The following is a 13,278-nucleotide window of genomic DNA, read 5'->3' as shown; positions in this document are numbered from 1 at the left end:
AGGCCCGGAGCCCCAGCCCCACAGGGCCCAGACCCCACACCAAGGCCAGGCCCGACCCTCAACACCCCTCAGCCCACTCCGCTGTGTGACACGGTCCCCCAGCCGTTTCCGTCCCCCCTTTATTATCACCCCCCCGCTCGGGGAGGGGAGGCCGGAACGCGGCGCTCCCGGAACGCCACCGCTGCAGCCGCGGTTGCGGCCGGTCGGTGCCGGTGCCGGGGGCGGAGGGGGGGGACACACACACGGCGGTGATTGCGGGCGGCGCATGCGCCCTTCCCGCCGCCGGCGCCATTGCGGCTGTACAGGGCCAGCCCGGCGCCAGCGCCCACCGGCCCGGACATGGCCACCGACTCCTGGGCCCTGGCCGTGGACGAGCAGGAGGCGGCGGCCGAGTCGGTGAGCGGGGAGCTAGGGTGGGGGGGATGGCTGGGGGTTCCTCCGACAGCGGCCCGGCCCTGAGGCGCGGGGTCCCGGGGCTGAGCCGCCGCCGCCGCCGCCGCCGCCGCCTCCTCCTCCTCCTCCTCACAGAAACCAGCGAGCGCCGGAAAACCCTTTTCTCCTCATTTTCTTTTCCAAGGGGCAGGGAGGCCGCTGGCTTTCCCCTTGGCGGCGGGGCCTTGGCGGCAGCACCGCCTCGGGCTGTCCCTGGGCCTGGGCTCTTCCTTTAGGAGCAAAAATAACCCGACCCCCTTTGCTTTCTTTTCTTTTATTTAATTTTTAATTTATTTTTCCTTTCGTTTTTTGAGTATCGAAAGCGCAGGGAGGCCCCTGTCCTTCCCCCTCACCCTACAACCAACCCTCTCAGCAGCACCCCTTCTGAGGTGCCAGCACTCTTCATCCAGGGGGCAAAAATATCTCTTTTGCTCTCGTTTATATATATATATATATTTTTTTTTTTGTGACAAGATCTAAATTTGTTTGAGATACTGGGTTTTTTTAATTGTTTTTCCGAGTCACTCAAGTACTGCCCTTTAGTTTGGGGAGCATTACCTCAGCCCCTGGATGTGTGGGGAGACCCTCAGGGCTCCTTTCCCCATCACCTTTTTGGCGGTAAAATACACTCTGTCACAATTTTAGTGGTAAAACTCGAGGGTCCTGGCGAGAGGGACCTCTCGTGTCAGAGCCAGGACAGCCCTTGGCTCAAGAGTTTCCATCCTGGAATGTAAATTTTCTCCCATTTCCCACCAGTAGAGCTACTGGGGAGCAGAGATGCAGGGACAGAGAACAAAACCCTTTCTCCATGTTGTAATTACAGCTTAGAAAAAGTGCTATTTGTCTTAAACTGTTAAAAAACCAAGTTCTTCTCGCTAACTTCATCTCATTTGCCTTCAAGCCTGGGCAATAATGCAATATTCAATATTCATTATTCATTATTCACTATGCAATAATTTTAGCAGGTGGTAAATCTGGAAGCGTTGATGAAGGGTTGAAGTTTTCCTGGCCAGTAGTAAAACGGTCCCTTCGACTGACTCTGATTTTGTGTTTTTTCCCCTCGCTTCTAGTTGAGCAGTTTACACCTGAAGGAGGAAAAAACCAAACCAGATGCCAATGGTGAGTTACAGCCGCTCAAATGGTCTTAAAAAGGGCGTGATGTTTTTCTGTTGGGTTTGGAGCGTTGCTGCCGAAGTCAATTCCCAGTTAGTCAAGAAATTAAAAAAAAAAAAAAACAAAACAGAACATGAAGCTAAGATTAAACATCAGCGTAGACTAAATATCTGGCTCACGCGCTTGTTCTGCGGGGATAACTTCTTTTTAAAATCATGTTTTGTTGTACTCAAGGAGGTGTGAGGGCAAAATCTGTTGGTGTGATTGATAAAATTCAATTTGGCCTTATGGAGCAAGCTATAACTTGGGTTTCTTCCGTGCACCGATAGAGCAGGGCTCTCGTCAGGAAAATGGGTGGTTTTGTAGCTTTTCCTACAACATTCAAAACCTTAAACCTCGGTGGGTGTGGGCTGCCTGACCTCACATCTGCCCCCAAACCCTCTGTTTTCGTTTAGGTGCTGTTGTCAAAGCAGACGACAATGTAGAGAAGACGGAGGATGAGGAGAAGGGTAAGTGCCGCCTTGAAAAACGCTTTGGCAAGGAATGTTGAACAGAAATGAATTCCATATATACTTAAAGTAAGTCTGCCTTATGTCTCAGGATGGATGATCTTGTATCCTGCCCCAAGGACTTAATTGTAAGACATGGTCCTTCCTCCATAATGCTTTTAAAGTCATTGGGTCCTGTAATAACTTGGGAGACTCCTGGATTAGAGTGGAGAGGAATAAGGGGATAGCAGTATCCTCAAAGGCAGGACTGGATACAGGAGCAGTTGGATACCCTGGAACTGGAATTGCTGTAGCAACCAACATGTTGCGTTTATGAAATGGCTCTTAAGAGGTGGGTAATGGCTCTAAATCCTTCAGAAGGTGGCTTAAGAGAAACTTGCTTTAGAAAACAGATTTATTAGCAAAACCCCAAAGTGCAGCAGTTTTAACCTTCCGGTTTGATCTCACTTATCCTCAGCCCTTGCTGCATTTCAGGATTGCCTGGAATCTTTCAAAGTACCGTTTGCCCTCAAATTTTCCTTAAAAAGACAAAAAAACCCACCTAAAAGGTGTCTGTCCACGTGTCAGATCCCGGGGAGGCTTTTTAACCCTGTCCCGCCTTCCAGTTAGGTGCTGAGCTATAATATCTTAAATAAGCAGAGTTCTGTGTCTGTCAAAGTCCCCCTTAAACAGTGCTCGCTTTGGTTTGTCTTCCTGGATATTAAATGGGAATCTCAGGGATAGATTCAGGAAGTTTGGGCTCTTTCATGACATTGATTTGTAATAGAGAATTTCAGTATTTGGATGCATCGTGTCCTTTTTTTAACTGCCTCAGTAACGCAGTGTTTCAGTGGGAGAAACACCTGAAACAGGCTGTGATTTCTTTATTTTTTTTCTACCTCCTTTTCCAACAGAGGACAGAGCTGCCCAGTCCTTGTTGAACAAACTAATTCGCAGTAACTTGGTGGACACAACGAATCAAGTGGAAGTGCTGCAGAGGGATCCCACGTCGCCTCTCTACTCCGTGAAGTCTTTTGAGGAGCTGCGACTGTAAGTCCTGTTAGATTTCCTGGCTGTGTAGGAGATACCACTTAAAAGTGCATGGGTTTCTGTTTCAAGTTACTGCAAATTTGTCCTTAATAAATTCGCATATTATTTATTGTAGTATTTAACTGCAAGGAGAGTTGGTTTATCGTGGTGCCTTGTGGAGGTTTCCATCTGAAACAAGTTCATGTTAAGTCCTGGTCGGTGCAGAGCAGGCGTTTCTTTCTATAATCAGCTCTAGCAACACTATTCTGAATTTTAATGTATGGTTTTTGGTCTTCAAAAGCACCGTGGAGCTCGTGTGTGATGAGCTGGGTGAGGTGAAGTGAGGAGGGAGGGCTGTCCTTCCACAGCCACTGTCACCAGGGTTATGGGAATTGCGGAGCGAGACCTTTTCCGTGTCGGAGGCCTGGTTGTTTCCCCAGCAGTTCTCCGGCAGATGCGGGGAGGCTCGGAGCAGGTGTTCCTGCAGCACGGCAGTGTTTGGGAAAACAGGAGATTTGTTTTATTGGCAGGAGTAATGAACACAACCGTCTTCTGTTCCTGTTCTCTGACGGTTATTTGTGAAGGTCCAGCAGCAGCAGTGAATAGCACAAAGGGAAAAGCTTATCTTTTCTCTGCCAGCCATACTGGATTTATGTACTGGAGAGACTACTACTGGTAGTATTCTCTGACCCTTCCTATTGAATACCTTTAGCAGAGGAGCTTCCAAGCGACGATAGCTGTATTTAAGGCCTGATAGACTTATATATATTTTTTAATGTGTTAAAGTGGCTGTCGTGTTGGGACAGGTGGTTATATTGATGATCTCGGGTTTGTTGCTCTTTTGCAAGCTCCGTGGGGAAATTGGAGCCAATGAGACTTCTCGCAGTGAAATGTCAGGATGTCATTTTGCTTTGTTAATGTTAGCGGTTGAACGTCTACAAGAAGAGCTGAGGTCCAGTAGTGCCTGTTAGACTAATTCCTATCTTTCAAAAGCCAAACAATCCAAGTGAGTTAATGATGGGGGCAGCCAGACTAATTGAGTCTTCATTTTGTTATGACTTGATGTATCCTTGGCAACTGTTGCGGCGTTGGGCTTTGTACGTCCTTGCTTCTGAGCAGCACAAGGTTATGTTTTCAAAGAGCTTTTGTTCCAGCCGTCCTCTGAAAGTAATATAAGATTTTTTAAAAGCATGTTGTGCTGAATAGGAAGTTCTTAACAGCGGGAAATGGTGGGCAGGAAACCTGTAACCTGCTTTGAAAGGAAAGCCCTTATTCCTGAGCAGCGCTAACAGCACTCCAGTAAGCACTTAGAGGTTGTGGGCTAAGAGTTCGCTAGCACCACAACCCAGGTTTTCGGTTGTTCTTGGATCTCCTGGTCTACACAAGTGTCTGCTGAGACTAGAAAGCTCCCTTGAGAAAAAGCAATTGATGAGCATTTGAGGATACGCTTTGGTTTGACTGCTGGGTTATAACCATGGATCACTACAAAGATGATGAGGGGCCTGGGGCATCTCTCTGCTGAGGAAAGGCTGAGGGACTTGGGTCTGTTCAGTCTGGAGAAGAGAAGACTGAGGGGGGATCTGATCAACGCCTCTAAATACTTCAAGGGTGGGTGTCAGGAGGATGGGGCCAGGCTTTTTTCAGTGGTGCCCAGGGACAGGACAAGAGGGAACGGGCACAAACTTGAACATGGGAATCTCCATCTCAACCTGAGGAGGAACTTCTTTGCTGTGAGGGTGGCAGAGCCCTGGCAGAGGCTGCCCAGAGAGGTGGTGGAGTCTCCTTCTCTGGAGACATTCAAAACCCACCTGGACACGTTCCTGTGGGACCTGCTCTGGGTGGGACCTGCTTTGGCAGGGGGTTGGACTAGATGATCTCCAGAGGTCTCTTCCAACCCTGTGTCACTCTGTGACTAGGTATAGTCCTGGTGAACTACATCTGTCAGTCATTTACCAGCTTTGTGCACTGAGCCAGGATCGCTCTGGTGCTGAGCTGTATGGCAGAGTCCATCACAACTTAACTGAAGTCCTTGCAATGATTTCATGACATTACACTTCATTCTCTGCCTCTGAGGTTGCTTTATCCCATCTTTGAGTCTTCAAGGAGTGATAATTTTGGCACCGAGATTAGGCCTGGCTGAGGAAAAGGGATTGCCGTAAAGGACAGGATTAAGGCGCTCTGCTCTGGGGTCCCTGGGATTGCCTGAAAAGCTGCTTTAGAACCAGAAGCCCAGCGCCAGCCCTAGAGCTGTGACACAGGGTTTTGCGTGTAGCAAAAGGCAGGCCTGCGGGCTGATTTACTAAATTGAGAGGGTTTTGCAAAGCTTCCTTTCCAGACTTTGTGCTGTCACTTGTTAGAGCTTCCAGGCACTGATGGGAGTCGCTCCAACAGTGCCATCGTAGCAGGTCCACAGAAAGGGGCAGCTCTAGGTCCGGTTGCAAGGTTTTTTCCTCACCTTTTTGTACACAAATGAAAACCAAATGTACTTCAATAGGTCACGGTATAAAAACTCTTCTGTTTTCAGGAAACCACAGCTCTTGGAAGGAGTCTATGCCATGGGCTTCAACAGACCATCTAAGATACAAGAGAATGCCCTGCCCATGATGCTTGCTGAACCGTATGTACACGTATTTTCCACTCCCTTCAAGTATAGGAAGGATTTGAATGATTTAGCATCCTATTACTGAGCTTTGGATGGGAGGATGGTGCTGGGGGAGCAGTCCAGGCTGTGGCAGAAGGGTTCCCATGCCACGGTGTTTCTGTGGTCACGAATTACGTGACAGCAGCCCTGGATTTGTCCTTTTCCTAGGGCTGGTGCTGAACGTGCAGTGCCACAGTGTTCGGCTGAGGTCAACCTGATTTTCCTAGTCAGTGTAGGGGAGAAATAATAACATAGCTCCAGAAATCCTGGGTGGGTGAGAGTAGCTGAGATGCTGTGTGTCCTGCGTGGCTGGTTTTGCTCTCCGCACCCCTGAGCTGAAATGTATGAAGTATTAAGACACTAGGGGGAGATGTGCAAAATGGAAAAGTACTGACAGATAAATCGCAGTTTTCCTTCCAAATCTCCATAATCAAGAGGTGCTGAAAGAGAGAGTTGGTCGGGGGCAGAAACTAACCTGGGCCCTGTGCAGCGTAGCTGGTCAAGCTAGACACTAGTCCAGAGCAGTGATAAATCTAATAGGTATTCAAATGCCACTCGAGTTTTCTTTATCGTTCAACCTCACGAGTACCTTGTCCGGGTGGTTCATCTGGTTGAGCTCCTGTCTGCTTTATGTTCTGCAGCCCCCAGAACTTGATCGCACAATCTCAGTCCGGTACTGGCAAGACAGCTGCCTTTGTCCTGGCCATGCTCAGTCGTGTTGAACCCGGGAACAAGTATCCACAGGTAAAGTTTCTGGGATGTCACTGGTTTTGGGCGTTTCGTGGTGGTGCAGTGCCACCTAGTGAAGAGGCTGGGCTTCTGTCGAGACCCTTGATGGTAAATTCACAGCTTCATGAACCCACCTCTCTGATGCTGTTGTAAACTGCTTAGCAGGGGCTGGTGATTTGGGGATCTATCAAAATGCCTTTAATGCAAAAGATGTGGATTTTGCTCACAACTTGCTCCTTTCAGTCCCTCCCTTACGCCACTAAGGATGCCCTTGCTCTGTAAGGAATTAAACCGGGGTGTCGTTCTGGGAGTAATTAAATCAGAGGCTGAAGGGCATTAAGTAAGTGGAATTTGGGATGGAAGGGAAGATATCTGTGAGAACAGAGCAGAGAATGCCTGAAAAGGAGCTTTTTTAACCCAATTTCCTTATGAGATAGTTGAGCAGCATGATCAAGGCTAGAATTCTTCCCTGAAAAAATGGTGTTCTTATCTCTTAGTCTGACTGTAGGTGTTAGGTTCCTTGTCACTACTGTCTATATGTCCCCTGTAGCAGAGTATCTGCTCTCCCAAGCCTGAGGAGCAGAGTTGAATGCAGAAAGCCAGTAGCCAGGTGACCGTGTCATATCGACTCATTCCCCTTGTTTCAGAGTGTAGAACTGATGGGCTTTGAGAAACTGTTCAGCTGCTCAGATGTTTGTCTTCAGGAAAACTTCAATAATAAGGATTTTAAAAAGCAAATGTGATAGTGTTGCCCAGGATGTTGGTCATCTCAAACATCTCAAATCCTACCCTTCTGTCCCTCCAGTGTTTGTGCCTTTCCCCAACATACGAGCTGGCACTTCAAACAGGAAAAGTGATTGAGCAGATGGGAAAGTTTTATCCGGAGCTGAAACTTGCCTATGCTGTCCGAGGCAATAAATGTGAGTAAGGTGAAATGCTACCAGCAGACTGTAAATGAGAAAATGATTGTCGGGTGCAATACAGTAAACGAACAACAGAACAATCAGATGGTGAAATAGTCCAGTTCGGAGAGGGGCAGAGCATTTCACTGCGCAGCTATCTCATGAAAGCCTTCCTTTCTGTCCCGGCAGTGGAGAGAGGTCAGAAGATCTCCGAGCAGATTGTAATCGGCACGCCTGGCACTGTGTTGGACTGGTGTTCCAAACTCAAATTCATAGATCCCAAGAAAATCAAAGTGTTCGTCTTGGATGAGGCCGATGTGATGATAGCAACCCAGGGCCATCAGGACCAGAGCATCCGTATTCAGAGGTAAGGACTCGCCGTACGTTGCCCAAGGTGATTTTTGTTTCTTCCCGTTATAGCTGTTTTGTAAGGTAGGGACAGCAGGCCTAGCTTCTCGACCTGTGTCTTCACCGATAAAGCAACAAGATTAAAACGATATATTTAGCTCTAATCCAGATGGTTAATAGAGGCAGAACGTCAGGGGATGACAAGCAGTTTCATTTTCTTACAGACACTGGAGCAGGGTTTGTTCATTTTTAAGAATGCGAGTCTGGATGCCACTGGTCCGTGAGGGAACGATCAGGTGTTGGTAAGATTAGCATTAGTCTTTCCAGCCACTGAAATAACTGGTTCTGAGGTTATTGTTCTGCTTTGCCCGTAGCATTAATTCCATCAGGATGTTGGGGGGGGGGCGGGGGGGGCAACAGTGTTGTGTGGGAACCCTGCCCATTTTGCTTTCTCTTGCAGAATGCTCCCCAGGGACTGCCAGATGCTTCTGTTTTCAGCCACTTTTGAGGATTCTGTGTGGAAGTTTGCTCAAAAAGTTGTTCCCGACCCAAACATAATCAAACTGAAGCGAGAGGAGGAGACGCTGGACACTATTAAGCAGTATTACGTTCTGTGCAATAACAGAGATGAGAAGTTCCAGGCTCTCTGTAATATCTACGGCGCTATCACCATTGCCCAGGCCATGATCTTCTGCCATGTGAGTCCTTTTGGGGAACGTCAGTCCCAACAACCCCGTTAGCATCTGCTATTGCTAAAAAAACTGGCCAGGCTTTTCAGAAAGAAACTGAGAACATGAATTGCCCTTTGCTTTGGCTTTTTTGGCTCCCTCTTAGAGTGAAATCTTGAGAGCCATGATAGCACGAGCTGTTTCCTGTCTTTGGGTTTGTCCATCCAGGTCATTTTTAATCTTGAAGTCCTCTGAAGTAAATCTAGGAGTAATGTACAGTTTTCCAAAACAAAGTATTAAACAGAACTGCTGAAAAAACCCAAAACCCTGAGGTTGGAAAATGGATAAAAATAGGGCAGAGTGAGGGATGGGGAAGTCTTGTAGTTCCGCAGCTGATATGGAGCTTTTCCTGGGACTCCATTTCCCTCAGGTAATTGGTGATTTACCTCTGGGGTCTCCCTGTGAATCATACTGAGGATTCTTTTTTTTCTGGAAGCCACCATAACTCGTGGAAAAAACCAGTGCTGACAGCACCAGAACAGCCACGTAAAGCTAGCTCAGGCGAGGATAAAACCTGTATTTGGAGTCTGCTGCACAGTCTGCTTTTATGCTGTTTCGAAATGCAATAATATCAGACATAATCAGAGCTTAAAAAACTAACATAATTGTAAACTGTTTAATTCCAGACTGCGTAGAACCTCTGTTGGATTTCACAGCTACGTTCAGCTCAAGCCCTGACGTTTTCCAAGCGGAGAGTTTTGTTTACTTGACGCTGCTCGTGCGCTTTGGGCGTACGCATGTAATCCCTCACAGAGTGCAAGCTGAGGAGCAGAGCACAAAGAAAAGGCGTGCTTTTCTTAAAGAAGGGTTCCTGTGGGGGCAGATGCACTCTTTCCTAGTTCTGATGGGCGAGCTGGGAGCAGACTCTGTAATTAGGAGCTGTTTCTTTTTGAGATATAAAAACCGAGGCGCCGCAGAGTTTCCAGTCGATCCCAGAGAGATTTATTCCCAATTTACAGCTTTAAAACTTCCTGCCCCAAGACGTGCCTGGCTTTGTGTTTCAGACTCGGAAGACGGCCGGCTGGCTGGCGGCGGAGCTCTCCAAAGAGGGCCATCAGGTGGCATTGCTGAGTGGGGAAATGATGGTGGAACAGAGAGCCGCGGTGATCGAGCGTTTCCGAGAGGGCAAAGAAAAGGTGCTGGTGACCACAAACGTCTGTGCCAGAGGTAGGGCATGGCAGAGCTGGGCCAGGAAAGGGCAGAAGCAGCGGGTCCTAAGATAAGATACGTCTGGCCAGCTTAGAGAAAGAATTCATAGCCTCAAATGTTCTAATCTGGAGGAAATAGGGTCCTTTAAGTAATTCCTGGGCTCTGGGGCTGCTGGCTGTGTCTGTGCGTATAAAGATGCCTGTGGGTGAACACAGGATTCCTTGCAGCCTTCCTGCAGCTTGGGATGGAAAAGTCCACCCCAGGACAGCTTTATGCCTCTGGCACCAAGCCTGGCTTGACCTGCTGACCCTCAGTGTTTAAAATAAACATGTTCCAAAATACAGAAATTTTAAAAGCACTGAACTCCAGTGGAATTTGTGTTGCAATTTGACATCCTAGAACAGTTAAGACAACATAGTACTTACCCGGGGCGGGGGGGGAAACGTGAGGCCTTTACAGCTTTGGAGAGGAGGACAGAGTTTCCAAGCTATGTAAGTGCTGGTTAAAGCATCTCCAGCTGCTTTTCCGTTGGTCGTTTCAGTGGGATTCTCTGGTGTAACGGCTAGATAGTTTTTATTTCAAAGCATTGATAAGGATACTGTGGAAAAGATCAATTTCAGAGCGTGAGACTGGCTTTTAACACCTTGTGGCCACGTGGCAGCTCTCAGACTGCTGTCGGAAGTTCTGCTCTTGGGTAACCTGGATGTGGTGACCAAACCACACACAGGTCAGGCCAGAGGAGGCTCTTCCTGCTATAAATTGGTTTAAATGTAGTGGTGTAATCTCCTGCTTTCTTTTTATCAGGGATCGATGTAGAGCAGGTCTCTGTCGTCATCAATTTTGACCTTCCTGTGGATAAAGATGGAAATCCAGATAACGAGACTTATCTGCACCGGATTGGACGTACGGGTCGCTTTGGCAAGAGAGGCCTGGCGATTAACATGGTGGACAGCAAGCACAGCATGAATATTCTCAACAGAATCCAGGAACATTTCAGTACGTACTCTCAGACTTTCTTCTTTCTCTAAAATTAGATGTTATTTCTGCAGAATTTTGCCTCGCTGTGTAGTGAACACGTATTTATTGAGCCTTAAACTGACCACAGATCACATCACTTAGGATGTCACTTAGGGTTGTCAACTGCTACATATGCTGGGAGCAGAAAGAAGTGAAGTTGTCTATTTTCTGGCTGCCCAGACAGTCCTTAAAGCAGGTATTCCAGAGATAGGTAACATTCGAGTACCCTGATGGGCCTTTGATAAAAGAAAAAAGGTTTTATGTTGTAGTTTTAAAACCTGACCGAACATTTCATGGATAAACCTGAGCTCCTCAAGACCAGCTAAAGAAAGCAGCTTTCCCTCCTCTGCTCTGTGTTACGAAATCTGACTTATTTCTCATCTTTCCCAGACAAAAAGATAAACAAATTGGATACCGACGACTTGGATGAAATTGAGAAGATAACTAACTGAAGTACAGCTGCTGGAACCGGTGCGTGCCCCGCTGGGGAAGCTCTCCCACTACAATTGGATCAGCGTTTCAGATTGGCCTCTCGGCTACTCCCGAAAAGGACTCTCTTAAGATATGAGTACACAAAAATTACCTCATTTTAAAAATCGCAGTTGGACTTCAAATTGTGCAACTATGGGGAGGAAGAGGAAATGTTTACAGAAGCTTTTAACATTTCTTAGTTTAGCCTTAAAACGGGAAGATCTTTTGAATTCTAAGAAATAGGCTTGCCAAAAAATGGGCAATATGTAATTATTGAAAACAAATTTAAAAAAAATAAGAAACTTTGTTGCCTTTAATTGCAATAAAGTTCAGCAGTAACCTGATGAGTTAAAATTCAACAGCTGAATATATAATGGATATAAGTAATGAAAAGAAAGGAAAAAAAAAAAACCAACCCACAAAAAAACCCAAACAAGGCAGCTGGTTTTTGGCTACAAACTCAACTTGTACAAAATAGGATGTCATTCTCTTTGGCGCTCCCCTGAGCTCTTTAAGACTCACTTCTGGCTTCCTGATGGATTTGCCCTGCTTTTCCTTACGTAAATTGTCCTGAGGATGTCTCCAGTAGCTCATACTTGCAAACACAGGTGCCGTGTTGCTTTTGCTGGGCAGGATTTTCTTTTAATTTGTCCTTGATTTGTTAGAACAGCCACTCTATGGAAAGCGGTGCAGTGGTGGCAGTGCTTAAGTTCATACTCTAGAACTTTAAACCTCACCAAGGTGTAGGTGGATGGGGTGGGGAGGGAGGGGCAGGATGAAAGGAACTGTACTAATTAATTTGCTGACTAAATTCACCTCCATAAAATGCTAATGATTGTTGGAGTGGGGGTCGGTCACCTTTAAGCAGGTGACACCAGTTCTAAGATGCTGCTGTGAAGCTCCACGCGAATAATGTACAGAACTGCTGGGCTTCACCGATTAGTGATAGAAACGGGAATAAAAGTAAAATAAAAGTCATGATAAGCTTGTATCGACCAAAAAAAAATAATAATAATACATTTAGAACACCAAATTTACCTGTTACAGTATGTTTTGAGTTAAATTGCTCAGCCAAATGGCAGAGGGGAAGCGCTCCACTTCCATTGTGCTCGTAGTGCAAAAAAGAGGTCACCGGTCCCTCGCCCCAGTGTGATCCTGCTGGAAAAGGAACAATTCCTAACTTCTGGGCTCGGGCTTTTCGTTCGGTCGGGACCATTCTCGTGCGCACAACTGAAAGCCTGTGGGTTGTACCCCAGCCCAGTTTCCAGGAGAAAGGAGGCTCCTGAACTAGAACTTAGGGTGCACAGCTCTTTTTTGGGGAAAATGGGACGTGTGTGAGCAGCCACGGGCTCGCTACTCGGTGCAGGAATCACTTCGAAATAAATGTATAAATTGTAAATTTAACTAGGAATTTTCTTTGCAATTTTGGCCATCATATTCTGTTCAAAGACAGGAACATGGATCCTTTTACCAAGTAAAAAAAGGCTCATTTAAAATGTACCTAAAATTTTAGGAAATCGTGCACCCTTTTATCAATTTGTATAAAGGCTTTAGTGAAGAAAAAAAAAAAACACAACTGTTAAAATTAAACTTTTTGTATTCTGGGGTGTATCTATTTTTATTCTGTTGGAAACCTATTTAAAGTGGCAGGTGAGTGAGTGCTTGCGTGTCGAGTGGAAGACTTGTTTCAATCACCTACTTTAATAGTACAGCTGAATGACCTCGTGACAGCAGAGTATTGGGTTGAATTGTCATGAAAGCTGCTGCTGGTCCTGTGTGCTGTTTCTAATGTACTTTTAATTGGAATAAAGAACACATACTGAACGATGCCTCCGCTAATTTCTGCTTGAATATTTTGTTGTTGTTTTAAAAGCCTTAGATAAGGACATTCCCAGCCAGAAGTTCTCGTGAGTTTTTCTGTTTGTGACCTCAAAGCATCCCATGACAGACTGAACTTCACCTGATTTAACGCTGAAATTCTTTAAGGCTTCCCACAAGGAAGCTTGTTAAATGATACCACCCATGAGGTGGTATCATTTAACCACCTCATTTAACCTCACCTAAATGAGGTCAGATATTGTTCTTCCCCAGAAGTGCTTCATGTGCCAGACTTGGCAGAGTTGCTGCTGAGACATCCCCTGTGTCCCCAGAGGAATTCTGAAGGGAAGAGGGAGTGAACTGGGGGAGAAAAGGTGTTTTCCCCACGCTGCGCTTGCCTAATCAAGACTTGA

The 13,278-nt window shown here is 46.5% G+C and overlaps 1 protein-coding gene across 2 annotated transcripts; it reads left to right on the top strand.

Moving 5' to 3' along the window:
* Nucleotides 1-242: 242 nt before the first annotated feature.
* Nucleotides 243-12,044, top strand: LOC141474090 (ATP-dependent RNA helicase DDX19B). Of its 2 annotated transcripts, XM_074161794.1 has the most exons (12): nucleotides 243-396; nucleotides 1,503-1,551; nucleotides 2,001-2,054; nucleotides 2,948-3,083; nucleotides 5,587-5,679; nucleotides 6,345-6,447; nucleotides 7,238-7,352; nucleotides 7,524-7,701; nucleotides 8,143-8,380; nucleotides 9,415-9,577; nucleotides 10,364-10,555; nucleotides 10,967-12,044. In XM_074161794.1, exons 1-12 carry the CDS (start codon nucleotides 340-342, stop codon nucleotides 11,026-11,028), a joined length of 1,440 nt encoding a protein of 479 aa, XP_074017895.1. In that variant the 5' UTR covers nucleotides 243-339; the 3' UTR covers nucleotides 11,029-12,044. The 2 variants fall into 2 exon arrangements, with proteins under 2 accessions (XP_074017895.1, XP_074017896.1); XM_074161795.1 differs by lacking the exon at nucleotides 5,587-5,679 and having other exon boundaries at nucleotides 340-396.
* Nucleotides 12,045-13,278: the final 1,234 nt, after the last annotated feature.

The sequence above is a fragment of the Numenius arquata genome, chromosome 20, assembly GCF_964106895.1.
Source record: "Numenius arquata chromosome 20, bNumArq3.hap1.1, whole genome shotgun sequence".
Lineage (NCBI taxonomy): Eukaryota > Metazoa > Chordata > Aves > Charadriiformes > Scolopacidae > Numenius > Numenius arquata.
The sequence above is the reverse complement of the archived record's forward strand: the minus strand, read 5'-3'. Positions and strand labels throughout refer to the sequence as shown.